General features: G+C 53.1%; 12 protein-coding genes across 12 annotated transcripts; 6 read left to right on the top strand and 6 right to left on the bottom strand.

The window, feature by feature from the left end:
• Positions 1-696: 696 nt before the first annotated feature.
• Positions 697-1,098, top strand: BBK36DRAFT_1158650 (hypothetical protein; the record flags this gene model as incomplete). The annotated part of the gene is made up of 1 exon (XM_024894128.1): positions 697-1,098. The coding sequence occupies one exon, from the start codon at positions 697-699 to the stop codon at positions 1,096-1,098; it is 402 nt and encodes a 133-aa protein (XP_024750008.1).
• A 579-nt stretch (positions 1,099-1,677) lies between these two features.
• On the bottom strand, positions 1,678-2,451 carry BBK36DRAFT_19330 (hypothetical protein; the record flags this gene model as incomplete). The annotated part of the gene is made up of 2 exons (XM_024897874.1): positions 1,678-2,214; positions 2,356-2,451. 2 exons carry the CDS (start codon positions 2,449-2,451, stop codon positions 1,678-1,680), a joined length of 633 nt encoding a protein of 210 aa, XP_024750007.1.
• Positions 2,452-3,326: 875 nt separating this feature from the next.
• BBK36DRAFT_1118181 (acyl-CoA N-acyltransferase) lies at positions 3,327-4,143 on the top strand (the record flags this gene model as incomplete). Its single annotated transcript, XM_024890444.1, has 2 exons — positions 3,327-3,721; positions 3,912-4,143. 2 exons carry the CDS (start codon positions 3,327-3,329, stop codon positions 4,141-4,143), a joined length of 627 nt encoding a protein of 208 aa, XP_024750006.1.
• Positions 4,144-4,560: 417 nt separating this feature from the next.
• On the top strand, positions 4,561-6,926 carry BBK36DRAFT_1198111 (hypothetical protein; the record flags this gene model as incomplete). Its single annotated transcript, XM_024897022.1, has 3 exons — positions 4,561-4,840; positions 4,919-5,193; positions 5,277-6,926. 3 exons carry the CDS (start codon positions 4,561-4,563, stop codon positions 6,924-6,926), a joined length of 2,205 nt encoding a protein of 734 aa, XP_024750005.1.
• A 549-nt stretch (positions 6,927-7,475) lies between these two features.
• On the top strand, positions 7,476-8,738 carry BBK36DRAFT_19328 (FAD/NAD(P)-binding domain-containing protein; the record flags this gene model as incomplete). Its single annotated transcript, XM_024897873.1, has 1 exon — positions 7,476-8,738. One exon carries the CDS (start codon positions 7,476-7,478, stop codon positions 8,736-8,738), a length of 1,263 nt encoding a protein of 420 aa, XP_024750004.1.
• A 204-nt stretch (positions 8,739-8,942) lies between these two features.
• Positions 8,943-9,878, bottom strand: BBK36DRAFT_1158648 (mitochondrial carrier; the record flags this gene model as incomplete). Its single annotated transcript, XM_024894127.1, has 1 exon — positions 8,943-9,878. The coding sequence occupies one exon, from the start codon at positions 9,876-9,878 to the stop codon at positions 8,943-8,945; it is 936 nt and encodes a 311-aa protein (XP_024750003.1).
• Positions 9,879-10,302: 424 nt separating this feature from the next.
• BBK36DRAFT_1198105 (hypothetical protein) lies at positions 10,303-10,785 on the bottom strand (the record flags this gene model as incomplete). The annotated part of the gene is made up of 2 exons (XM_024897021.1): positions 10,303-10,333; positions 10,373-10,785. 2 exons carry the CDS (start codon positions 10,783-10,785, stop codon positions 10,303-10,305), a joined length of 444 nt encoding a protein of 147 aa, XP_024750002.1.
• An 836-nt stretch (positions 10,786-11,621) lies between these two features.
• BBK36DRAFT_1168217 (N-terminal binuclear Zn cluster-containing protein) lies at positions 11,622-13,955 on the top strand (the record flags this gene model as incomplete). Its single annotated transcript, XM_024895151.1, has 3 exons — positions 11,622-12,642; positions 12,817-13,228; positions 13,301-13,955. 3 exons carry the CDS (start codon positions 11,622-11,624, stop codon positions 13,953-13,955), a joined length of 2,088 nt encoding a protein of 695 aa, XP_024750001.1.
• An 874-nt stretch (positions 13,956-14,829) lies between these two features.
• On the top strand, positions 14,830-15,591 carry BBK36DRAFT_1117083 (NAD(P)-binding protein; the record flags this gene model as incomplete). Its single annotated transcript, XM_024890313.1, has 1 exon — positions 14,830-15,591. The coding sequence occupies one exon, from the start codon at positions 14,830-14,832 to the stop codon at positions 15,589-15,591; it is 762 nt and encodes a 253-aa protein (XP_024750000.1).
• A 227-nt stretch (positions 15,592-15,818) lies between these two features.
• On the bottom strand, positions 15,819-18,767 carry BBK36DRAFT_1135149 (glycoside hydrolase family 55 protein). Its single transcript, XM_024892542.1, is given in 7 exon segments — positions 15,819-16,776; positions 16,835-16,945; positions 16,999-17,264; positions 17,341-17,570; positions 17,633-17,634; positions 17,647-18,400; positions 18,491-18,767. 6 exon segments carry the CDS (start codon positions 18,387-18,389, stop codon positions 15,825-15,827), a joined length of 2,304 nt encoding a protein of 767 aa, XP_024749999.1. The 5' UTR covers positions 18,390-18,400; positions 18,491-18,767; the 3' UTR covers positions 15,819-15,824.
• Positions 18,768-19,530: 763 nt separating this feature from the next.
• BBK36DRAFT_1135148 (class I glutamine amidotransferase-like protein) lies at positions 19,531-20,720 on the bottom strand (the record flags this gene model as incomplete). Its single annotated transcript, XM_024892541.1, has 6 exons — positions 19,531-19,649; positions 19,688-19,806; positions 19,876-19,931; positions 20,017-20,433; positions 20,495-20,616; positions 20,672-20,720. 5 exons carry the CDS (start codon positions 20,718-20,720, stop codon positions 19,704-19,706), a joined length of 747 nt encoding a protein of 248 aa, XP_024749998.1. The 3' UTR covers positions 19,531-19,649; positions 19,688-19,703.
• A 447-nt stretch (positions 20,721-21,167) lies between these two features.
• BBK36DRAFT_1168213 (hypothetical protein) lies at positions 21,168-23,467 on the bottom strand (the record flags this gene model as incomplete). Its single annotated transcript, XM_024895150.1, has 3 exons — positions 21,168-21,299; positions 21,364-21,537; positions 21,602-23,467. The coding sequence occupies 3 exons, from the start codon at positions 23,465-23,467 to the stop codon at positions 21,168-21,170; spliced, it is 2,172 nt and encodes a 723-aa protein (XP_024749997.1).
• Positions 23,468-24,112: the final 645 nt, after the last annotated feature.

Raw genomic sequence — 24,112 nt, 5'->3', positions numbered from 1 at the left:
GTGCAGTCGGTGTAAAGCAACCCAGCGAACTTGAACACAGCATCACGAGGCCATCACAGTTGACCGTTCTTTTCCTTTGGGTGTTTTGCTTTTATTCAGCCTCACTGTGGTCTGGATATCCCTGTCTGAGCTGTAATAGCCCCGTTGCAGGGTTTCACATCGTAACCGGGCAGTTTTCGACTTACATGTACCGCACCTGTATGCACCATGCAGGAAAAAGCAAAGAAGGCTGAAAGGCTCACACATCTCCTGATTCGCTCCCTCCGGCCCATCAAAGTGTTGTCTCATTGCTCGAAACCCCCTTCTATTTGTCCAATTGTTGGTGATCTCTGAGAGCTCCAACGGTTTCCATCTGGTGTGGCCTACTCCCATTGGCAAGCCACTGCGCTTTGCCTGCATATTCTCATCTCGCGTCCACGTACCGTTCAGGTATCAGCCTGAACCAACACAAACTTCACTCGCACTCACCGTCTTTCCGGAAACAGCCACCCTGAGTCTATCACTGAGTCTGGCTCCATCATGGCCTCCATTTCCGGGGCCAGAAGCGCACCCTGGCCCTGTTCGACGTTGCAACGTTCCGCCGCTGTCCCACCGTGACCACTATCCGGATTCTGTACGCGCTGCAGAAGGGGAAGTCGATGGACCAACAGCGCCAGCAGCAGAGGGGGGTAACTGGATGAGCTTGCGAGTGAGGTGATGGCGCTCATGATTTACGCCGGGCAGACGGAGGAGTTCTTCAAGCAGGCGGCGGGAGCAGAGGACTTCGTGACTCCGCAGATGGCGTTTAACGCCCTGGCCGACGTCCTGCAGTCTCTCGGTGATATTAAGAACGACAAGAGGTGGAGCCGGGTGCAGCCGCCGGAGACTTTTGGCCGGAGAAGCGTAAAGCAGCATGAAGCAACTGAGACGCCACACCGGATGATCAATGACCTCGAGGTAATCCTGATTATTGACCTGGGCAACATCCAGACTCCTTCGGGCCAGTATAGAGACCAAGATTGGAAGAGTATGCGATCGGAGGCTACACCAGAGCGGCCATCTGCTTCTATCTCCACCAGTGAGGGCTTCTATGCCACTCTGGGGGGTGTCCAGAGCTGAACAGCTCGACTGGATTCAAAATATGATGGCTCCTATGTAGACCATGTCCCGAGCAGCAGTTGCCAAGCCGATGGCTGCGTTTCTCGTGGGGATGCTGGTCGTATCGGACTGCATGTGACGGATAGCTCAGAGGATTTAATGCAGCAGTAGAAGAGGTGCATCCGGAGCGACCCTATCCTGGTCTTCACCGTTAGCAAACAAACATCAGCCAGTAAATGGTAGTGAAAGCTGCAAACTGCATGTATAGAGCGTACCGAGGACGTGGGTATACATGTACGACCCAGCCTTTGGACTTTTGCTTTCACATACCATTCAGAACCAGCTGGGCAGCGTCTATCCATCTGCCAAAGCGGCTTTCTAAGGACGGTATGATGTGCTAATTGACAGGAATCGAGACCTCAGCTGGCGCCAACGAGCATGAAGCCTCGATCTGTAACGTTTCAACCCTATTTGTTGTCATATGCAATCGCACCACTCAACCAGTCGTTTGTACTGTTGTTGTCAGGGCATGCTGTCAGTCCAGACCATCGGCATGGGTCGACGAAAGCTGACGGCTGCGCTGTGGCTCAAGTCAGCAGCTCATTCGTACTCGTCTACTGAGGAGCAAACAAAGCAAAGGCAGGGAGGAAGAGAGATGAGCTGAATATTCGCTTGCATCAATATGGTCAGATAGGCAGCAAACGTCGCCCTCCAACCAGCCGCAGTAACGGTATGCTCCGCGCCCACAACCTCCTCGCTCCAAGGCCAAAGCCCCAGCTTGCGCACCATGACGCCCGCGCCGTTCGGATCCTTGTGTAAAAGCCCGAGGTGTCTCATGCTGCCGGGAGAATCGTACCACTCAATCATGACCGAAGTACCAATCTGAACTAGCTCGAGTGACCGTCTTCCCTGGACCATGACCTGCTTCGATAGGTTACCCCGTACATGGGAGTAAAGCTTGCGGAAGAGGCTCAGGTCCGACGCTCTGCATGCAGCGTTGATCGCGGCCAGGAGCAGTCTTGGTTCGTGTCTCCTTAGCAAGCTAAACTCTTCGGTGCTGGAGAATGAAACGAGGATGATATGGTTGACGAAGTCGTAGAACACTTGTTGATAGTTGACCAGAGGCAAAGAGCGTCTCTAATGTCGACCAGAAGGGGCAATCGTCCCCAAGCTTTTAAGTCATCTTGATGAGAGCCGTCTAGGACCGATCAAGCATGCTGAGCGTCCAAGATTCGCTCAAGTTTCCGAGCGTACGCCTCTGCCGGTATTTCGACTAACCTTCTCTCGGGGGAATGTTATTTCATACCTGGAAGCTTTCTTTAACCCAATCGGCACGCAACCTGACTTATTTGGGCACACAATCCATATTGGCATCTTGTCGTGGTGTATGGCAACCTGCAAGGCTTAGTTTGTCGCTGACTTGATGTCCATGCCGCCTGTGTGCCAGCTTGAGAACGCCTTTAGCCCTTTGTAATTTTCCTCTTCTTGTCAATGTATCCAGTGAGATAATTCAGACAGGAGAACTGGAAGTGTGATAAAGCATATTGTGTTTCATTCCCTCGTAGCAGGAATCACTCTCGCATTGGGAACATTGGAGAAGCAGCCGGTGAGTTTCATGGCTTGCTAGAATTCATGAGGCCGAAGGGCGCGATTGAGTCATGGAGTTTGGCGGTAGAAGCTCACTGTCATAACCTCGTACCCTAGATCATGTATCGGGAAGCATTCAAAAACAAATTGTGGCATCAATTAAGTTGTTGCTTCCCGATCTTGCGAGAGTTACTATCAATCTAGATCTCTCAATACATTTTCTTGAATTCTCTTTGTTTTGTTCACCATTGATCTTCACTCTTCCACCAACGCAAGAGAACTTAGCATTGATGCAGCCTCAACCTCAACCCTAGCAAATTCCAGGACCAACAACAGAGTCGATGAATCAAGGTTCGACCAATCGACACAATTCTCGACAATTCCACATCGATTTCCGTGAGAACCAGGCCATATAAAATTTCATGTCTTTCGTAAACCGCCCCTGACAAATGGATGCTGGAGAAACCCACTCCGCCCTTTGCTTGACATTGACACGTTGGGCGGGCTTAGCGTCGGCATATGCACTTCGGCAGCGTCTTTATAGAGCCCGAGGTGCACATGCCTTATCCAGTACTTCATACAATGCATCAGACATACTATCCTTTCATTCATTCACCGTCTTTGTATTCGTTGGAGTCTCTACTGGCTATTTCATCTTGGACATGACGATACATATCCGCGAGTCCACTGCGGACGACCTCCCCGCCATTGCTCGCATTGCCTCGGCAGCGTTTCATCCCGCAACCGATGTCATCGCAGCCCGGCTGTTCCCAGCCCAATTGCAGGAACAGGAGACCATAAGGGATGATGACGCCTACTCATGGAGATATGCCAAGAAGACGGCAAGCCTGTCCTCCCCAAACTCAGTCATGGTCGTAGCCATTGATGACTCTCTTCCCGTAAACGATCAAGTGGTGGGCTTCGGCCTCTGGGACGTATTCGAGCACAAGCCCAAGTCAGCGATCAACACTCGCACACCAACGGATTCCGAAAAGGCGGCCAATCAACCTCGAACCGCCGTCCAAGAAGTGCCGCCACCCTCATTCGACCAAGAGGCGTATGCAGAGCTGCGCGCTATCGTTTCAGCCGACCACCAGGAGATGTTCGGAGAAAGAGGCATCAAGGACGTCTGGCGTAAGTTCTTACCCGCTCCCCCCCTTGTCTCCCCTCGCATAAATTCTCCGCTGTGTATTCCCTCCTCCCGTCCCCCTTATCCGAGATTGCCTAAACGGGTAACTAAAAGGGAGTGAACAAGATCTTGATTACCTCGGGGTGGACCCGCAGCACCAGCGGAAGGGCATCGGGAGAATGCTGCTTGACTGGGGGCTGAGCCGGGCTGCGAGCGAGAACAAGGACTGCTATCTGATGGCGACGCCGGCTGGGAGGCCGTTGTATACGAAGAGGGGCTTTGAAGTGGTAAGGACGGTCCCGATATTCGGTGTATTACACCACTCGATGATATTCAGACACGGAAAATGAAGATCTACAGCCCGCAGCAGGTATTGCTTTTGAGGAGAGTAGTACCTGTAATACACCCGACCTTTTCCACGATACTTGGAAAAACTGGAATGCGGAATAATTGATAGTCTGGTTCCTCGTTGCCGTTCGGCGCTGGACGGACGCTAAGAGGTGAAATCTGTCGGCCGAGAGCTTGGTGTTGAGCTCGGCATATTCCTCCGCCACGTCCGAGTTGGCCGAGCTTCATCCTCCTGCGAGCATCAATCTCAATATTCCTTTCCCTTACACTGCCATGTCTCAATTTCTCAGTGCCCTTGCATTGATGCGACCTTTTGCTGTGCTGTATGCTCGTATCCCTTGACGTTACTCAACATCGCACACACACTTATCTCTTCACCGTTTTGGAGATTCCGCCGAGACAATACAAGCATCCATCTCATGGACCAACCGCAGAAACAACAGCAACCTTACCGCCGCCGGAGACCCGCCCTCTCTTGCATTGAGTGTCGGCGACGCAAGCTCAAATGCGACCGGAAAAGCCCTTGCAGCCGTTGCATCTCGACTGAGACACAGTGCACTTACACCATCTACTTCCAGGACAAACTCCGAGCAAGGCATTGGCAGGATGGCCGGACACATGTGCCTTCTTCTTCGATGCCAAGCCCCTCAACTGTCTTTCTAGCATCGACCCCATCACATGTCGATACAAATGGCCCGAGTCCCGTTGCTACGGCTGCTAGTAGCATCAGAGAGGGATCTGATAATGCCGGCCGGACAATTGAGGCACGCGCCGCAGCGGAATCGGCACTTGGACCAAATGATCCGTCAAACGCACCAACTGCAAACGAGATCCAAATCCCGAATCGCCCCCGGCCCGTGGATCCCGAGCTCAATGATCTTAGAGGGCGGGTGCAGAGGCTTGAACGATCCCTGGTCCACGTCCCCGTGCATGATCTGACACAGGCCGGCCGAGATGTGCTCGCTGGTGAGTCGGGGTTGCCGGACGCCCGTATCATTTTGAACAAGACGAGGATCATGAGATGGAGCCATTGGGTTGGCATAGCAAAAGAGGTGTGTCAATAGAGTGTCCGTGTATAATGTCTATATCTCTCCTGAAGTAGTATTGCATTGACCGCTAACACTTGATCATGCAGTTCGCCCCCATCGTCTCCTGCTATGGGGCAATTTGCGGCTACGGCGATATCAACTCCTTTGACAACGCTGAGACGAGATCTCTAATTGTCGAAATCAGCGAGCTGCTTCAAAAGTGCAAAAGCGTAGCTAGAAATCTCAAGACTGGACGGCCTAGCAGATGCCTTTCCTCGCTGAGCTTTGACCTGACGCCCCCTATCCGCGAGGTAGCAGACAAGATGACGACCTTGTACTTTCAGTCCTTCGAATCAACGCACCGCATCCTCCATCAGCCGACCTTTTGGAAGGTGTATGAAAGGTTTTGGAGCAATCCCGCAAGTGCTTCGCCCAAATTGCGACTCCAAGTGCTTCTCGTCATTGCAATAGGTTCCATCTTGGTCTCTCATGGAGAAACCGATGCCGGACTCCGCAGCATGGCCCATCAATGGATCTACGCAGCTGAAACCTGGCTCTCAGGCCCACTGGAAAAGGACCGTCTCGACATCTCCGGACTCCAGATACACTGTCTGGTGATGCTGGCACGGCAAATCTTCTCCATTGGAGGAGACCTCGTCTGGATATCCTCTGGGTCGCTCATCCATCGGGCAATGCAGATTGGCTTGCACCGCGACCCCAAGCATCTCCCTAATATGTCTGTGCTGCAGACGCAATTGCGTAGACGATTGTGGGCTACGATATTGGAGCTGGTCGTTCAGTCCTCGCTGGACTCGGCTTTACCGCCGAGGATCTCCTTCGATGAGTTTGACACGGAGCCGCCGGCTAATTGCGACGACAACGAGATAGAAGAGTCGGTGACTGAGCTGAGGCCACAATCCAAAGAACAGTTTACTGGAACGTCCATGCAGCTTCTGTTACTTGATTCACTCCACACGCGGCTTCGTATCCTGAGCCTCCTGAACGGCCTGAACTCGGAGCTGTCCTACCTAGATGTGCTCGACTTGAGCACGGACATTACCGAAGCATGTCGCCGTTGGAACATCTTTGCCAGGGAAAACAAGGCGCGTGGAGTGACACCATTTCATCGGAACATGCTTGACTATCTTCTACGTCGGTTCCTGATTCCCCTCCACTGTCCATTTGCGCACAAAGCACGGACGAACCCGCTATTTCATTATTCGCTCAAGGTTAGTATAGATACCGCCCTGGCCATAGCCTCTCCGGAGCCGGATGAAGGCTTCTCCAACCTAATGGCGATCGGCGGAGGAATGTTTAGAGAGGGCATCCGGTATGCGAGTAGTATCATCGGTCTGGAGCTTCTCGCCCAAGTCGAAGCTCACTATATGGACGGAACCTTACATCGAAACGCACACTATCTTAGTCCCCTGAAGAAGGTGGTGGAGGAAATGACGGCTCTATCTTTGGAACGGATTCGTCAAGGAGAGACCAACGTCAAGAGCCACATGTTCTTATGCATGATCGCGGCACAAGCGGAAGCCACGGAACGGGGCGAATCTAGTGAGGTTCGTATGGTAAAGGGCGCGAGGGATAGCATTTCATTGTGCCTGGAGCTACTGCAGAACCGCCTTGGTGCTTCCCCTCTGGCAACTCCTGTTCAAGATTTCGAGTCCGTGAGCTTTGATGATAGAGAAGACTACACGTATGGATTGGGACTTGACATGGACTTCTTCTTGACCGATGTAGGTTTCCCCTAGTTTATCTTGACCCAGATATAATATGCTTCGCCAATAAGTCGTCGATTCAGCAAATGTTGATGTATGTAGCTGTGCATATACTCGAGACTTCTTCAAATAGCAAATGGTCGTGTGATGCCTCCACCGTTGTTCATGCAGACAGGAAAACAGCGGAAATGATTACTGTTTATAGAGAGAAAATGTGACCCCTTACATGCGCAATAATTCCGCCCTCGCGATTGACTGAGTCACGACGGATGTTGTGCGTGATACGAAAGGGATGCTCCAGTTGCACGGTGATCATAATTCTCGGCCGAAACGGCAGTGGCGGACATATCGCTCGGCAGTGCTTGGCGGACATCAAAATACCGAGACAATAGGGAGAATATCGGAGACATGACTTAGAGAAGAGATATATATAGAGCCTTTGTTCTTCGATTCTTGGCTTCATTCATCAACATCATCGGCCTCATCCTCGACACTGACCTGCAATCCTCGACTATACCAACTCAGGCTCAGCATCATAGCACTCTCAACGTCGCCTCAACTTTACCAATCTTACAAACTGCAATGGCCCAGATGAAGGTCCTAATCAGCGGCGCCGGCATCACTGGCAACGCCCTCGCCTACTGGCTCTCCAAGCTCGGCCACAATGTCACCGTCATCGAACGCTTCCCAGAACTCCGCACGACCGGCCTCCAAGTCGACCTCCGCGGTCCTGGTATCCAAGTCTTGAAGCGTATGGGACTTGAAGAGGCTTTCCGTGCCAAGTCCGTGCCCGAACAAGGCTTTGCCATTGTCGACAGCTCCAACAGACGATGGGCCTATTTCGGGGTGAACAACTCTGGAAAGGGGCTGCAGAGCTTCACGACCGAATATGAGATATTGAGAGGTGACTTGTGCCGTCTGATGCACGATGCCATCAAGGACAAGGTTACTTTCCGATTCGGCGTCTCAATTGACGGCTTCAAGCAAAAAGGCAACGGGGTCGATGTTGAGTTCACAGACGGCAAGACGGAGCGCTTCGACTTCATAGTCGGCGCCGATGGCATGGGCTCAAACACGCGCAAGCTGATGCTCGGTCCTGGTGTTGCAGACGCCCTGCGCCCCGTCAAGGGCGCTTACACGGCCTACTTCACCATTCCTCGTCCTATTCAGAAGGGCGAAGAGTACAACTCGACCTTTTACCTGGCAACCGGTCGACGAGCCATCATGACGCGGCGACATAGTCCGGAGGAGATTCAGATTTATCTACCTTGCAACACCCTCTCGGATAGAATGAAACAGGCTCACAAGGATGGAGTGCCGGAGCAGAAGAAGGCGCTGGCAGAGATCTTCCAGGACGCTGGGTGGAAGTCAAAGGAGATCCTGCGCGACATGTTCAACTCGGAGAACTTTTATTGCGAGCGTCTCGGTCTCGTCAAGCTTGACGCGTGGTATGATGGTAGAGTCGTTCTTGTTGGCGACGCTGCCTACTGCCCTTCGCCGCTTACAGGAATGGGAACGACTTCCGGAATTGTGGGAGCGTATGTCCTCGCTGGAGAGATTGCCCGCCACTGCGGAAATGCAAAGGGCGGAAAGGCTCCTACTGATGGCCTTGACGTGGCTTTCAAGACGTATGATGACAAGTTTCGGCCGTTCATCAACCAGGTCACGGACGGGGTTGGCGATGACAGTATCTTCTGGAATAAGATGCCTTCGTCGGCGTTTGCTGTTGCGCTTGTCAACCTGCTCTTGGGGATCGCTGCGTTTCTCAGACTGAACGTTGTTGGAAACTGGATTCTGAAGGAGAATGTAAAGTGGATGCTGCCCGAGTATGATGAGTTGAAGTGAGGTTGAGGATGGCCTGACTCTGAGGTTGCATATTGGCTGTGCAAAGCATACGAAAACCCTCATTTCATATTCTGGTAATACTAGTCTGTTTAGCAATGAGTTCCCTTTGTTATAGATTTAATCAATTCTTCTCATTGTATTTCCAGCAACTATCGATATATCTATGTTCTAATATACAACACAGAAGACAATGCAAGCTACATATCACTCCCCTTTAAATGCCTTGCCGAAGAGGATGATCTGAAGCTGGTCGTAGATAGACAACGCTCCAGCTCCAGCAACACCACGAAGAATATTCGCCCCAGCGCCATTAAACAGAGCCCGCACTCCGTTCTTCGCAACAATTTGCCTAGCTGCGTCAAACGAGCTCTTATACTTGACGGCTTCTCCCGAAGTCATCATCATGCGTCGTCGGATCGTGTCGAGGGGATATGCTGCAATGCCTGCAGCTGTGGTGACGAAGTAACCCAGACAAAACGAAGCCAGAAAGTTGCTATCCAACGATCCGATGAGAATGAGTGGCTTGAAGGAGTCGTACATGCCAAAGTACAGGCCGCGATATACAACAGCTCTAACGACGGAGGGAAAGAAACCGCGGTACAGCCCGACGATGCCATCTGATGCAAGGGTTTTCCGGTACACATCGATAAAGCCGTTGAACTGGTGCTGTCCCCATTTTGCGTCATTCGCCAGTCGAGTCCGCGTGTAATCGAGAGAATACACAAAGAGTTGCCCCGTCGCTCCAGCAGCACCTCCTGAAGCCAGATTCCCCATCATCCACATGGCATATCCATCACGATCCTTCTTATACCCAAACATCTTTTTGAACTTATCCCGAAACGCAAAGTTCAGCGCCTGTGTGGGAAAGTACCGAATCACGTTCGCCGTGTTTCCGCGCCAGAGGCTGAGAAACCCCTCGTCCGAGATCGTGCGGCTAAAGCACTCGCCTATGCCCTTGTATTGGCGGTCCAGGCGCCCGACTTTGATCATTTCGTCTTGGTTTTGGATAAGGAGCTTGACGCGCTCGATGGGGGCGGCCGCGGTCTTGGAGACAGCCGCAGAGACGCCGCCCATGAGGAAGTCGGCCATGAAGGGGGGCATGCCCATGACCGAGGGCTGTGACAGAGTTGGATGAGCCATTGTGAGCTTGTTGCAGTGAAGCGTTTCGTAAAGAGGATGAAGAAACGAAGTTGGTGTAGAGCAAGACAACCGTCTATGCTATAGCTGCCGGGGTTGATTCTAATGGAAGTCCATGCGGTCTATATACAAGCCACGAAGACTCAGAAGCCTCAAATAGATCTGCTTCTACCTCCTTCTATCAGGCGTTGTGACCGGGAGAGGCCGAAATTCTGGACGTCCGTACCGGCGCTCCGGATCTCTTTATCCGTCCCGGACTCCGTATCGCCGGGACGGAACGGGCTGCGGACTATTAATTTACATGCCCGGAAAAGAACGCGGAAACGGACCTTTGAATTGCCAAGACGATAAAAGGCGAGTGATTTATTGCGCTTTCCTCAATGATTGATAGTCCATGATACAAGTGCGTGTTCTCCCTCTCGATCATCTATTTCCCAAAAATGCTCATGCTGCCTCTGCTCCATAGCGGAGTAAGTTTGAAGCTCTTAATCCTCCACTGCGAATCACCCTCTTGCGCAATAGTTGCTTCATATCGGCACTTGACGATGAGGGCGGTGTCCTGAGACTCGGTATCGAATTCGTGTCCCTTTTTGACGTGCTGAGCTTCCGACAAGCAGCTGACACTGGCGCTGTCGTTTGTCTCATTGAGCGTGACCAGAAAGTTTGTCAGGGAGTGCGTTGTCTCTAGAGTCGTGCCAACCGCCTTCATACATTCGGCGGTGATGGCGGCGCGGCCATGAATCGGCTGGTAGGTCATGCCGAGGACGGAAAACGGGCTGAGGTCAAGGATGGCATCTTCGGCGAAGCAGGATTCGAACTGGGCGGCGTCGCCGCGGTCGAGGCCATCGGCGTATCGCACGAGGACTTCGATGGCCTCCTGTCGGGCGTTGATTCTGGTAGTGCAGCCCATGATTGTTGATTATCGCAGTGGCCGGCTCTTACTTCTCTATTGTAAAGGCGTTGAGGTAAGAGTCAATCTTCAGGGAGGGCGTTCATCAGACATCCCTTTGCTCTTTTATTTCCACGTCGGTCGTATTCCACGAGCGTATTCCAGCACTGCCAAGACTTTGCCGTTCCCATCTCGCGGCCGGTGCGCTTTTGGATCAAAGTGTAAGACAGTTTAACGTTGGAGCCAACCGTTTGCCCTCTTCCCGATATTGTCTAACCCGTCAGATCGTGTCTGACAATAGCAACGCTTGGTGCCTTTACCGAGCCAGAGCTCCTCCATTACTTTGCGGTATGATCCCACAAAAATTAAGCATATCTATGACATTCTGATGTAAAGGTCAAACCGGGGAGGTAACGATGACATCGGCCCTGAAGGGAGTCTGGGTCAAAGGGTGTGATTCTATTGTCGGCCATCTGGTGGAACTGCTCGGCTTGACCAAAGCGTCGGGTTTCACCATATCAGACGGATCGGAACGGTGGCCGAGTCATATACAATGATTTCTTCTCCCCCGTCTCCAATTCCTCTTTTTCATTCTTCTTCCCAGCATCAAGAAGTAGGATCACAAGCATAAAGGCGTCAGCCACAATATCCGGACAGCTGAGAATCAGTAAGACGCAAAAGCATGTAGCCGAGCACTGGGCCCTGAAGGCCGAGCACCGAAGCCGAGAGCCGCTCTCGCTCATCGCATCGCAAGCCTTCGGCTCTCACGCTCATACAAGTTATTTCTCTCGAACTCACGAGGCCATCCAAACTGGAACAAGGGCAGTGTCGGGCCCATATATCGCATTTCAGGCACAATGAGCAGCGCCTCTCCCAGTCTCGCCATCCCCTCTGAGATTCCCCGGCGCCGTAATGGCCGCCCGCAGGCCTGCGAGCCGTGCCGCCGACGCAAGGTTGCGTGTGACCACCGGCTTCCCATTTGCTCCAGGTGCATCCGCAAGAATACGCCACAGAGCTGCCGTTACCTCATCCAGGGACGGCTTGTAACACCAGCTACGTCCGCAGATGGAGAGCCGACGGTGTTAAGCAACCAGGGCCAACAGCCGCCGGCGACGGTCCAGGTCAAGGCAAGCCCGTCGACGCTCGAGAATCTGTCGCCCCGGGAAGAGAACGTGGGCTATCTCGGGGCCACGAGCTTCCCAGAGTTCTTCCGCGAGACCCAGAAACACCTCGACCAAGTAGCCGGGTCCGAGCCGGCCCGTGACGGTCTCGCCGGGCTCGCTGGCGGCGGTAAGCAACCGAGCGAGACCAGCGCCGGCCTCGCCCGGATGGCACCCGACGCAACCGCGTTCGAGGTGGCCTTATCAGTGCTACGGGCCATCCCGACCAAGGAAGCGGCGCACTTCCTGCTGAGGCGCAACGTGAATCCCAACGACGCCTGGTGCAGGCTGGCCTTAGACCGTCTTCACGCCTCGCTGTGGTCGACCTTGGGCCACTTTCTCGACGGCCAGCGCACCCGCGAGAACATGTCCCAGCTGGCGCTGCTCCTATTCCAGAACGGCTCCAAGTCGCTACGGGAGGACTTCACTGATCCCAACCAGTGGTTCGAGGCCTTTTCCGGGGCGAACTTCCGCTGGGAAGGCCTCGGCCTCTTGTTCACGTTTTGGACGTTTGGAGCGGCCTCCTTGTCGGAGAACGGCACTGCCGAGCAGCGCAAGTGGCTCGGGCACTACAATCGTAGAAATCTCATGCAAGTCTACCAGAATGCTGTCGTAAAAATCGTCGACCTCTGCCGGCTTTCGAGCTGCAACAACACGATGATGGTGTATCTGTTGCACATGCATAGTCTCACGGAGTCCCTCATCACCGGTGATACAGGTACGCTGTTCTACTACTTTCGTATTTCGTATTTGATGCCTGCCCAAGGTACCAGTACTTCTGAAAAGGCTATTTTCTCCTTATTATATTCTGCATAACACATGATCACCATTCTCTCTTGTCTAAACGCTCCCAACATGTCCGACTTCCCTCACGTCTAACAACTCCACCCAGGGGCCGAATTCTGGCGCCATCATGCAGAAGCTATCGCCTTGGCCACCTTCCTAGGCCTTCACACGCCTCAGTCGTCCAAGTCGATACCAGAGGCGTCGGTATCCGTCCAGGCCAAGCGAAGAGTCTTCTGCTCCATCTTCAACATGGACATGGTCGTCTCAACCCTGACGGGCCGGCCTCCGTTGCTCAGCAGCAGGTTGTGCTCGACGCCGCTGCCCCTCGACGTGAGTGACGAGTCGTTGCTCAACACCAAGGTTCGGCCTCACCGGCTGAACGAGGAGGGGTGGAATATAGAGGGAAAGAATCTACCTGCAACATTTCTGCGAGCCGTCTACATCATCTCTCAGATACGGAGTGAGATCCTCGAAATTGTTCTTCAAGCACCGCATGTAACTACCACTCACAACTTTGAGTAAGTCGACGTTAGCTGAAGCCGTCGGGCTCGTGTTCAAGAAAGATCATCAAACACTGACTCGCGGAACAGTGATTTACGGAGACGAGAGATGGAAGCTTATTCCCAGTTCCCTATCGGACTGCGATTCAACAACGGCGACTTCAACGATCCCGATGTTGACGCTTCCACTCTCTACATGCGGTTGATGACGCGGCTCGAGCATTTGAGCAACCTATTCTTCATCGAGCGGCTGTCTTACAAGGGAAGAAACTCTTATAGCCCCGATATGCTCGAAATCAGCCTCGAGATGATAACCCTCACCCTCTCCTTCTGGACGCAGCAGAACCGTCTCGAAGGCTTACAGGGAGATTATGAATGGCTTGTGATGATGCACGCTGCGCCTGCGGGAGGTATCCTGTGCATGGAGCTCTTGAAACAGCCGAGTGGGAACGAACCACCGACTGTTCCCACCATCACGAAGCCCATGATTATCAAGCAGCTCAGTCTCCTGGTCGGTTTCCTCGAATGGATTGGTCCGGGAGCTCCGGGAGCGCACTTGTGCAACAGCATCAAGACGGTGGTCGAGCGAGTGATGGAGCAGGCTCTAAATCCGCCGCCGAGACCCATCACGCAGGAAGAGTTTGACTTGACTTGGGACGTGAGTCTGTCGGAAGACATGCATGAGTTTAATTTCGAACTGCTGGATACCTTTGACTGGTTGAGGCTTCCACCAAGCGGACTCTAGCATTGAAACGAGAGACTCGGTACGAGGAATGAGCCTGAATTTTACATCACCGGACTACCTGTAAGTCTTGGCTTTCTATTTATCTTCGATCTGGATAGCCAAGTTGGAGTGCTTGCTAGCCACTCGCTTCATGGCCTATACCACCTCTTGCAGACTTCGTGGCTAGTTGCGAAGTCTTCCTTGCCTCTCAGTCAACCATTGAAGACCTTCTAGAAAATCACGGTACCATGTCCTGCTCACGGCAAGTTCTGGGAATATCATGCAGAAGATGTGAGGATATCCTGCATATGTATTCAACTTTTTGGGAACGCTGCAAATGGCTCGAGTCAGCATGTCCTTCATCAGCACAGGATCAAGGCTTCACGACGTCTCACTCAAATGCGATCAAGCTTCTGCTGAAAGATCATAATAGACCACCGTAATAGGCAATTACCAGGTATCCTTTTAACCGCAAGCCATCTATTACGAGATTCCATTCGCAGGATTGATCGGTGATGGCGTCAGTCATTCAATGTTCTATAAACAACATCACTTCCTACAGGACCGCAGATAATCTTCGAGGCTCAGACTATGCCGCTTCCTCTCGCGCGGAGGCCGATGAACTCCAGTGCGGGCCGCAACTTTAGCGCGAGTCTTCATATCGGAGACCTTGCAAGAAACCCGAAAAGCGAGGGTTCTCGACCCCTGCTGTTGGGGTACGATTGCGGAGAAGGATGCTTGAACGATCGAAATTTCGACCTGTACGGCAAAGAAAAATCCAATGACGCTGTATACGTAGCTTCTCCTTGTCATTTATGTGCACACCAACTCTTCAGCCAATATAGCACCCTCAAACAGCCACACATAAGCACCCTATTATCCGAAGATAATCTCAATGGCTGACACCCCCGCAACGAAGCAAGTCGTCCTCGTTACCGGCGGCAACCAGGGCATCGGCTTCGAAATCGTAAAGAAGCTCGTAGCAGAACAGCCCACATACCACGTCCTTCTCGGCTGTCGGTCTCTCCCAAAAGGCGTCGAAGCTATTTCGAAACTCGAGAAGCTCGCGGGCTCGGTTTCTCCTGTCGAGGTTGACATTACTTCCGATGAGTCGATTGCGGCGTGTGTGGCGCAGATTGAGCGCGAGCATGGCAAGCTGGATGTTCTGATCAACAATGCTGGGATTGGGAGGCATGCGGTCGAGGAATTGCCTAGCCTGAGGGCGAAGATGGCTGCGTTGTTTGATGTCAATGCGTTTGGCACGCTGGTGATGACAGACGCTGCGATACCTCTGCTGCAAAAGGCCGCAGACCAAGGCTCAGTCCCGCGACTTGTCTTCATCACCTCGGAGATGGGTTCACTGGGGAACACGCTCAATCCGTCGTGGAAGTATTACCAGCACAACACGTCTATACCGTACAAGTCCAGCAAAGCTGCTGCCAACATGATTGGAGCGTGTTATTCGACGCTGTATGAGAAGCAAGGGTGGAAGATTAACTGCTGCTGCCCCGGACTCCGAAAGACGGCGTTCAATAACCATTTGTCGGTTGCCATGGACGTGGAAGAGGGCGCTGTGAGGGCTGTTTACTTGGCTACGCTGGACAAGGATGGGCCTACGGGGACATTTACAAACATTGACGGGACCGAACCGTGGTGAACACAATCGAAACAGAGTAGCTATCTTGTCTGTAATCGTGGCCTTATTTAAGGAGTGGTCTCCAGCATCCCAGCAGATTCATTTACCTCTGTTCTGCACTACTATGACCACTGATATAACATAAAATTCTCTTTCCATATTAAGAGTGTTAGGATGCTGGTTAGCCAATCTGTAGTGCTGACCACACCCATCATTAATATCATTCCTTCATCCTCTCATATATCGGTCAAGACTCAGAAGCCACTCTGCCCCAGATAAGCAGCCATAACACCGCCATGACTCTGCCAACCTCCCGCATTCGCCGTATCCACAACTTCCGCCACATCCTTTCCCCTTTCCGACTCCAGAACCATCGTTCTCACGTTGTGCGTGCTCACGCCATAGCTGTACAGCTGCTGGTTGTCGGCGTAAATGACGGCGTTCTGCTGACACTCGGCCGAGCAGCCATCGCGGTTGATGCCGTTGAAGAAGACCCAGTATCCGCCTCCGTAGGCATTGACGTTGCTCGAGTCGTGGATATACTGGAAGACAGCCATGCGGCACTGAGCGTCGTCGGGGGCGCACCAGCTGAAATCGGGATCGCTGGCCAACAGGGAGTTTGTCCATGGCAGAGGCGTCAGGAGACCGGAGTTGTTGCCCTGCCAGTATGGCGTCTCGCTCTGCTGGAAGCCCACAAAGACGTTCTTTGCCTTGTAGACGTTGAGCTGGTACAAAGAGTTGTGCTCGCTGCCGATACCCAGCATCCAAGTGGCCCTCGTAGACTCGATCAAGAAGCCACCAGCAGTGGAAGGGTTCGCGCCATTGTCATCATCAAGATCGTGGTCCGCACTCCAGCACCAGCTGTTCTCCCAGTACGAAGACGACGTCGTCGTAAGGTGGGCGCACAGTCTCGCAGCCTTGCATGTAGCAGGATCATCGCAGTTGGTCTGCACCTTGGATCCCCTCGCTCCTCCGATGCGGAAGTGCGAGTTGAAGAAGCCCACGTCTCCGGCCTTCAAGCCGGCCATGTTCACCTCGACGAGCTTGCAGCCGGGGAGAATGTCGGCGACGGTGAAGAGCATGTCGACGAATTGGGCGACGCCAATCTGGCCGGGCTTTCCGACCTGGACCATGGCGACGGGCTTGTTGGCGTTCTTGAACTTGTTGCCGGTGGCGCTGATTTCGGACCAGACCTCGCCGTGGAACCTGGGGGGTCCATTAGCAAGGATGGACTATCTTTGCGGTCAATGCTGCCGTGACTTACCGGCTTCCAGGGGGGATGACGAGGGTATCGCTAACGAGATATGTTCCGTGAGGGAAGAACAGAACATTCTTGCCAGCAGCCTGGTTGATGATCTTTTGAAGGTTCCTCGTACTGAATCGCAAATTTTAGTTGGCGTTTCATCAAATCTATTGACCATTACTCACTCATCTGTAACGCCATCGCCGGCAACCGGCAGCCCGCGAACAGACTTGACGTTAATCACCTGGTCCACGCTGTACTCCTGGAAGGTTGGTGGAGCGACGGCATGGTAAGAGCCAGTGATATCGACCAGTGCCAGAGGGCGGGAAGCAGGGAAGAATTTGCCCTGCGCACGTTGACCGTTGGAAGGGCCGTAAACGTTGCCCCAGATCCATGACTGGCCGGGTCTGACTGATCCCTTGAGAACGCTTTTTCCTCCGGCGGTGACAGTCTAACTGAGGTGTTAGTTCTTTGCTCACTGATCTTATGTATGCCTTCCGCCTCTTCTGATAAGGGATGCAGCTTACAGATTTGACAGACTTGTCCACTTGGACGTTCTCAAGGACCATTGATCCCTGGGCTGTGGGTGAGGCCGCAGCGTTCCACAGGATGTTGACATTCTTGGCCGTCGAATCGATGAGAGCAAAGAATCCAGTGTTGTTGTTTGTAGTCTCAATGCCGACTTTGCACGACTCAAAGTGCAAAGCCTGGCCAGTGCCTTCAAAGAGCTTGTCGAGCTTCAAGCCAATGTCCTGGTCTGCAGGAGTTGACAACGTTAGTAACCAGAGTCAAGTACGTAGTGACTTGTAGAGAAACAAATCGTAAACGTACTTTTGAACGTGATGCCCTTGAAGTGATACTGCTGCTCGTTCATGCGAATGCCAACAGACCCGCCTTGGAACACAACATCGTTAATCATCAGAGGCGAACCTCCCTGAGGCATCGACAATCCAGTGTGCGCCACGCCTCCATTCGGCATGTTGAACAAGACATTGGTAAGCTGCACGGCCTGGCTCACAGCCCAGTTGAGAAGCGTAATGTTGTGCGCAAGGGGCACCTTGGTAGAGTCCAGCACAACATTCTTCAGTCCGATGTAAAAGTTGGTCGTCGAGTCATAGTTGGGGTCATACCCCAGGTAGAGGAAAGGGTCGGTAAAGTCGGGCGAGGCCTGGAGCACCGGCCTGTTGGTGGGATCACCCATGACAACGGTGTCGACATATGACTGGAGAGGCTTGCTTAGACGGTACGTGCCAGCCGGGATGTACACGACAGCAGGGGCGCCCGTCGTGCCCCAGGCGCCAGAGCTACGGTTGTCGGTGGCATTGGCATAGTCAAAGGCGGCTTGAATGGCAGCCCAGTCGTCCGTGACGCCGTCTCCCTTGGCTCCAAAGTCGGTCTTGACGTTGCGGAAGACTTTCCAGTTCTTGCCATCGGCAATGAACGGACTAATGCCGTTGTGCTGGATCTTCTCATACCAGTAACCTGAAGAGTGCCTGGCCTCGACGTCCTGAGCCGGTGGCAGAGGATCTCCGGCGACAATGGCAGCCAGGCCGAGGAACAATGACGCGAACCGCATCTTTGCAGAGGATAACAGGCGAGATGAGTCCAAGCCTGCTATATTTTTTGATATGTCCCCCGTGTCTTGAATCGCTTGCTAAAACAGCCGGCTCCTCTCTCAGTCACCGGATTGCCCATTCCCTTTTATACTCATCATCGTCCCTCGCCCTGGCAGAACCGGCAACCGGACGGACGGACAATTCGACTCCATCAACAATCACGAAGCAACAACAGACGTCAATCCAATCCCATCCATGTCGGCGGGTCAACCTTCTGCGGAGAAGCCAGCAAAACAAGCATGTCACGGTCGAACCATCCGGCATTCCCCTCAACCTGCTAACTTTCCCCCTGTCGTCGTCCGGGGAGAAATCACATCTCATCTCTCGTGCCAACGAGGCTAACGTTCCTTGATGGGAGGCTCTACCGAGCAACTCCAGCTCGTACGGAGGAGAAACCCGACATCTCGGCCCTTTTCCAACTGGCGTGCGGGGAGAGCCCGGGCTAGCAATGGAACGATGCAGGGGAGCACACTGCATTTGATTCCCCCTTGGTGTTTTTTTACCCCACGGAAACAGCATCGACACGGCAGGGATCAACCATCATCGAGCATAACTTCTGCCGACGGCACACAGCTTTGGGTGTCGTACTTTGCAGCTGCAGTGATTGAGATCCGGATTACTGCCCGCAAAAAGGAGAAGCTCCGTCATTCTCAATGCACCAAACAACTTTCTGGGGAACCCCACAAAGAGAGGCAAGTTGCATGGCATGGTAGCATTGGAGGCTGATCCTCTCTACCATCGCGTAGAGTGGTTGTGTGTTAATAAGGCACCCGGATGCAACACAACCAGAGAGCTCCAGCTGAGGCGCGAGTGCCGTGCGAGAGTAGTTATATCTGTGGAGTTCGCCCTTTCTTCAACCATTTTGGTTGCCTGTCAATGTCAAGTTTTATATTCGAGGTTATTACTCGATCCCGGAATGCTTGATGGTCGTTCTTATGGCGTATGGCGTATGGCTTGAATGTTTGATTGAACAACGACCTGAATCATGTGAACCGCACAACTGCGGTCGCAATGCTCAATCGAATGGTCTAGACAAAGAGAACGGCCTGATTCTGCCGAAAGATCGGACTGGTTTTTCAATGTATGCATCTTCCAAATCGTTCTGTGGATACAGCTTCAAAATCTCACTCTGCAGACATACGAAGCACCCATGCCCTTGTTTTCTCCGCCTTGCTTCCCCACGCCCCGGATCTCATTAACTCGGCCGCACCGGCAACGAAGAAACCAAACAACCAGAAAAAAAACCAGGTACGATGGCTATTATTTCCGCAAGCTCAAAAGCTTTGCACTAGCTTAACTAGCTTCTGCGACAAAAGTTCTACGTCGCCGGGGAATCTCGCCGTAATGTAGTTGTAGTTGTCATCCTCAACAACGAAGCTAGAGACACACAATATTAGCCGGCATTTTGAAAGTTGGAATTCAGGAAACGCCCTCAGCTGGACTTACGGGGATGGCATGATGCTATTCTTGAACTGTGCAGGACTCGCCAACACTTTTCGCACCTATGAGAGTTGTTTCTTCACGTCAGCATTTCAGCCCTCTCCTCACCCTGATGCCTCCCAGCATCGTTCAATTGTCAAAACTTACCGAGTCTTCGACATTCTCACTCCCAGCCCCGTACGTCTTGTAGTAGTCTCCCAGGAACAGACGCGTGCCCCAAAACGCGACTTGCTCGAACCTCGCCGGCAACGCCGTCGTCACGCAATCGCGAATGACGCTGCTCCCATCAGGATGCTTCGACTCTGACAGCACCATGACGCCGTGACAAACCGCCCCGACGGCCTTGTTGCTGGGCTTTCTCGTCTTGGGGAAGAAGTCTGCGAGCAGCTTGTGGACTCTATCAGAGTCAATGATCTGCCTCACGGCCTTGTCGTGTCCACCGGGGAGAAACACGAGATTGAACGCGTCGAGCGAGAATTGCTCGTCGGACCAGGACAGAGGATGCTTCCATTCCTCTGATTCAGCCATGACGCGATACTGTTTGACAATGGAAGAAGATGCGCCCTACAAAGCCAGTCAGTTGAAGCGTAACCTAAAGCGCTTCCCACAGGGCGCAAAGGCATACCAGAAGGCGCTGTGTGAGGCCTTGCAGCATTTTGGTGTCGCATTGAGGCGATTTGCCTGCTTCAGTCGCGAAACTGACGTCGAAGCCGGCAGCCTTGAAGGCTGTATAAGGTCCACAGGTCTCTGTGCGGATGGTGAGCCTCATCGCTCGGCGCGTTGCTACTGTCTGGCTGCTTACCTGTAGGATCGTGGCCATAGTCGGCCATCAAAAAGACAATTTTAGCCATTATAGTTGTGATCTGGGGATGTTACTATCAACTTGTATCGCTACCAGTATCAATTCTCTGCAATCACTTCTTCGGCGAGAGAATTGACTCTGAGAGGTTGAAGTAAGGTAGTGCAAGAGTGAATGACGAGATATCGCCACCACGGAAATGGGCTTGCTTCAATGCTACCCTGCAGCCACGTCAACGAGCCGAGGCATCTCTAATCACCAAACAGTGTCTTCATTATAATCAACATCATTAACATGGGATAACTAACAATACAGGGATACTATGGGAAATCGTACACTAAACACTAAGAATCATACATCGTGATCATGCAAGCATTACAAGCGGATTTCCAGCTTCGTTTTCCGTTTCCGCCCACCATTTCCAACCCATTCTGATAAGTAATCATCCAATCATAACAGTCATGTTCCTAATAGACAGAACAAAAGAAAAAGGTATCACTTATTTCTTCTTCTGGTTCTTGCCAGTGAGAGCGCCAGTCACACTGCCAAGTCCAAGACCGTCGAGAACCTTGTTCAACCCAAGCGTTCCGAGGAGGTTGTCAACTAATCCACCAAGGCCAAGGCCGCTCAACTGTATACCGTATTAGCGTATGTTCTGTAATGGCTTCAGTGAGATGATAGATGTAGATACTCACCAGCTTGCCGACGAGACCAAGAACACCGTTCAACAACAGTCCAACGGCGGCAATGATTTGGAACAGAGGCTCCGCCAACAGTCCCCAAAGAGGGTTGAGCTCCTTCTTGGCGTGCGGCATGCCCTCAATCTTGCTCTTTGCGTTGTCGATAGTCTGGGTAACGGTGCCAGTAAGCTGCAAATCAACTTGTTAGCAACCTCATTCTCAGCATTTTCCAAGTGTAGTCGTCCAAACTCACCTCCTTGAGCACATCAGCGAGATGATACTCCTCCGGCGTCGCCTCCTTGGTGCCCGCCTTGTGCTTAGCATTGCGCTGGATACGACCGTCGGGATCAAGACCGCGGATGGTGCCGTTGGTCTCAGTCAAGATCTTGCCTCCCTCCTCAATAAGGGGCTTCACCTCGCGCACCAGCTGCTCCTCATCGAGCTCCTCCTTGGGCGTCCGCTCAGCAGTGTTGATCTTGTCCGTGATCATCTTGCAGATGGGCCGGACCTTGTCGAGAGACTGCTCGATACAGACAGCCAGCTTCTTGGCCAGCTCGCGGTCTTTCTCGGCCGCTTCCTTCTTCTTCATGTCTTCTTCAGTCTCCTTGGGGATATCCTCCAGGAGGGCAACATGTCCGACCGCTTGGCCCTTGTAGTTGACCACATCACCGTCATCGTCAACCTCCTTGCCAGAGCAAGCGCTGATGTCGCCGCTGACGAGCTTGGCGATGATGTTGCCCTCTTCGTCGACGACGTTGCCGTCGCGGTTCACCTTGCGGCCCGCGTAAGGAGCCTTCTTCCGCTCAACTTCCTCCTCCTGCCAGCGCTCAGCCTTGCCGAGGACGTTTCCATTGCTGTCGACAACGTCGCCGTCCTCGTCAACGGAGCGGCCAAACAGCTTCTTGGGGTCACCCTCGACGAGTCTCCCCACAACATCGCCCGAAGGCGTGACGACCTTGCCGTCCTTGGCAATGGTGCAGCCAGACAGCTCAGCAAAGGGGCCTTCTTTCATGCCCTCTCGCTCGCCTTCGCTGACAAGCTCAGCCTTGCCAATGATGTCGCCGGACTCACTGAGAACGTTGCCATTCTTGTCGCACATACGTCCCACGAGAGATTTGACGTTACCCTCAACGACTCTGCCCCAAATGGCGCCTGAGCCGTCGACAACGTTGCCAGCCTTGTTGACTCTCTTTCCAGCCAGCGAAGACTTGTCGACAGCAGCTTCAGGCTCAGGCTCGGGCTCGTCCCAGGCCTCAGCCTTGCCAACGACGTTTCCGCGTCGGTCCAAGATGTCGCCATCTTCGTCGACGCGGCTGCCCTTGAGACGCTTGGGATCGCCCTCGACGACGACGCCGACCTGCCGTCCGTTGTCCATGACACGACCGTCTGCCTCGACAGTAGCATCGGGGAAGTTCTCGAAGGGAGCAAAGTCCTTTTCGTCGCCACGCTCCGAGTGGGAGAGAGGCTCGGCCTTGCCAATGACATTTCCGGAGTCGTCCCAGATTCTTCCCTCCTCGTCTGCTCTCTTGCCGATGAGCTTCTTGGCGTCACCCTCAATCAAGCGTCCGATGATGTCGCCGTCCTTGTTGACGAGGTTGCCGGCCTTGTTGACCTTGCATCCCTTGAGCTCCGAGAAGTCAATCTTCTTTTCTTCTTCCAGCTTGTCCTTCTCTTCTTGTGTGAGGTCTTGTTGCTCTTCGAGAGGCTTCTCGCCCTCCTTCGCACCCTCCGCAGCTTCGTCGGGCTTCTCTAGCACATCACCGGTGGTCTCGCCCTCTTTGGGCGCTTCCTCGTCCATGGGCTTGGGGACTTCCTCCTGGAGCTTGTCCTCGCCCTGGTCTTTGAAGTCCTGGCCCTTCTCTTGCGCCTCTTCTGTCTTGTCTTCCATAGAGATGGGGGCCTCTTCCTCCTTTCCGGTGTCCTTCTCGAGATCCTTTGCTTGTCCTTCGGCCTCTTCCTGGGGCTGCTTGTCACTTTGACTCATCTGGATCGTCGAGTCAGTGGTCGAACTTTGCTCCTCTGAGCTGGGTTTCTGCGTCCTACTAACCAGGTCCAGTCCCTGAGAAACGGGCTTCTGAAGGTTGCCAGCTGTCTCGACGGCCGACTTTCCCTTTCCCATGAGGTCCCAGCCGCCGGACTTTTGGTCCTTGTTGCCAGTCTCGGTGGTGTATTCGCCTTCGCCCTCGCCCTCGCCCTCCTCCTCGTGCTCTTCCTCGTGCTCTTCTTCGCCCTCATCATCACCCTCTTCGCCGCCAAGGTTGAGGAGGGCCTTGGTGAGGACGTTTCCGGACGAATCTAGGACATCACCTGAGGCTGTGACGGCGTTTCCAACGAGATCGCCGGACTCTTCTGTTTGCTTGATCTTTCCGATGGCCTTGCCGGAACGGTCCAGAATGTCGCCAGAGTCGGTCACGACACCAGCGGCAGACCGAGGGATAGATCGGACGTCGACTGTTCATGAGACTCGTCAGATGTGATCTCACGACTGAAGATGGCCGGATGGAAAGGGGTCGAATGACTTACCTGGGTTTGCCTTCTCCGTAGAGGGACTCTCCTTAACTTGCCAACCCCCCTGAACAGCGACTGGCTTTGGAAACGGCATGTTGATTCAAGTCTCAGTAGTTTCTGTATAGTCTCAGATTCACAAAGAATTGAGTTTAATCGTTCAAATTGAGTGTCATTTAAATATCACTTGAAGTGGTGTGTAGTTTTTGGTCGGTTGACACAATTAAAGCCATACTTTTCTTGTCTTTTCATAGCTATA

This window comes from Trichoderma citrinoviride (assembly GCF_003025115.1).
Source record: "Trichoderma citrinoviride strain TUCIM 6016 unplaced genomic scaffold BBK36scaffold_6, whole genome shotgun sequence".
NCBI classification, from domain to species: Eukaryota; Fungi; Ascomycota; class Sordariomycetes; order Hypocreales; family Hypocreaceae; genus Trichoderma; species Trichoderma citrinoviride.
This window is presented reverse-complemented; position numbering and strand designations above follow the sequence as displayed.

Bases quoted from the DNA above. Each gene is read 5' to 3' on its own strand.
- BBK36DRAFT_1135149 (XM_024892542.1), bottom strand. From the start codon at position 18,389: ATGCGGTTCGCGTCATTGTTCCTCGGCCTGGCTGCCATTGTCGCCGGA. The intron at 17,265-17,340 runs GTAAGCTGCATC...CACCTCAGTTAG, and splicing joins TGGACAAGTCTGTCAAATCT to ACTGTCACCGCCGGAGGAAA. The intron at 16,946-16,998 runs GTGAGTAATGGT...TTTGCGATTCAG, and splicing joins GGCGATGGCGTTACAGATGA to TACGAGGAACCTTCAAAAGA.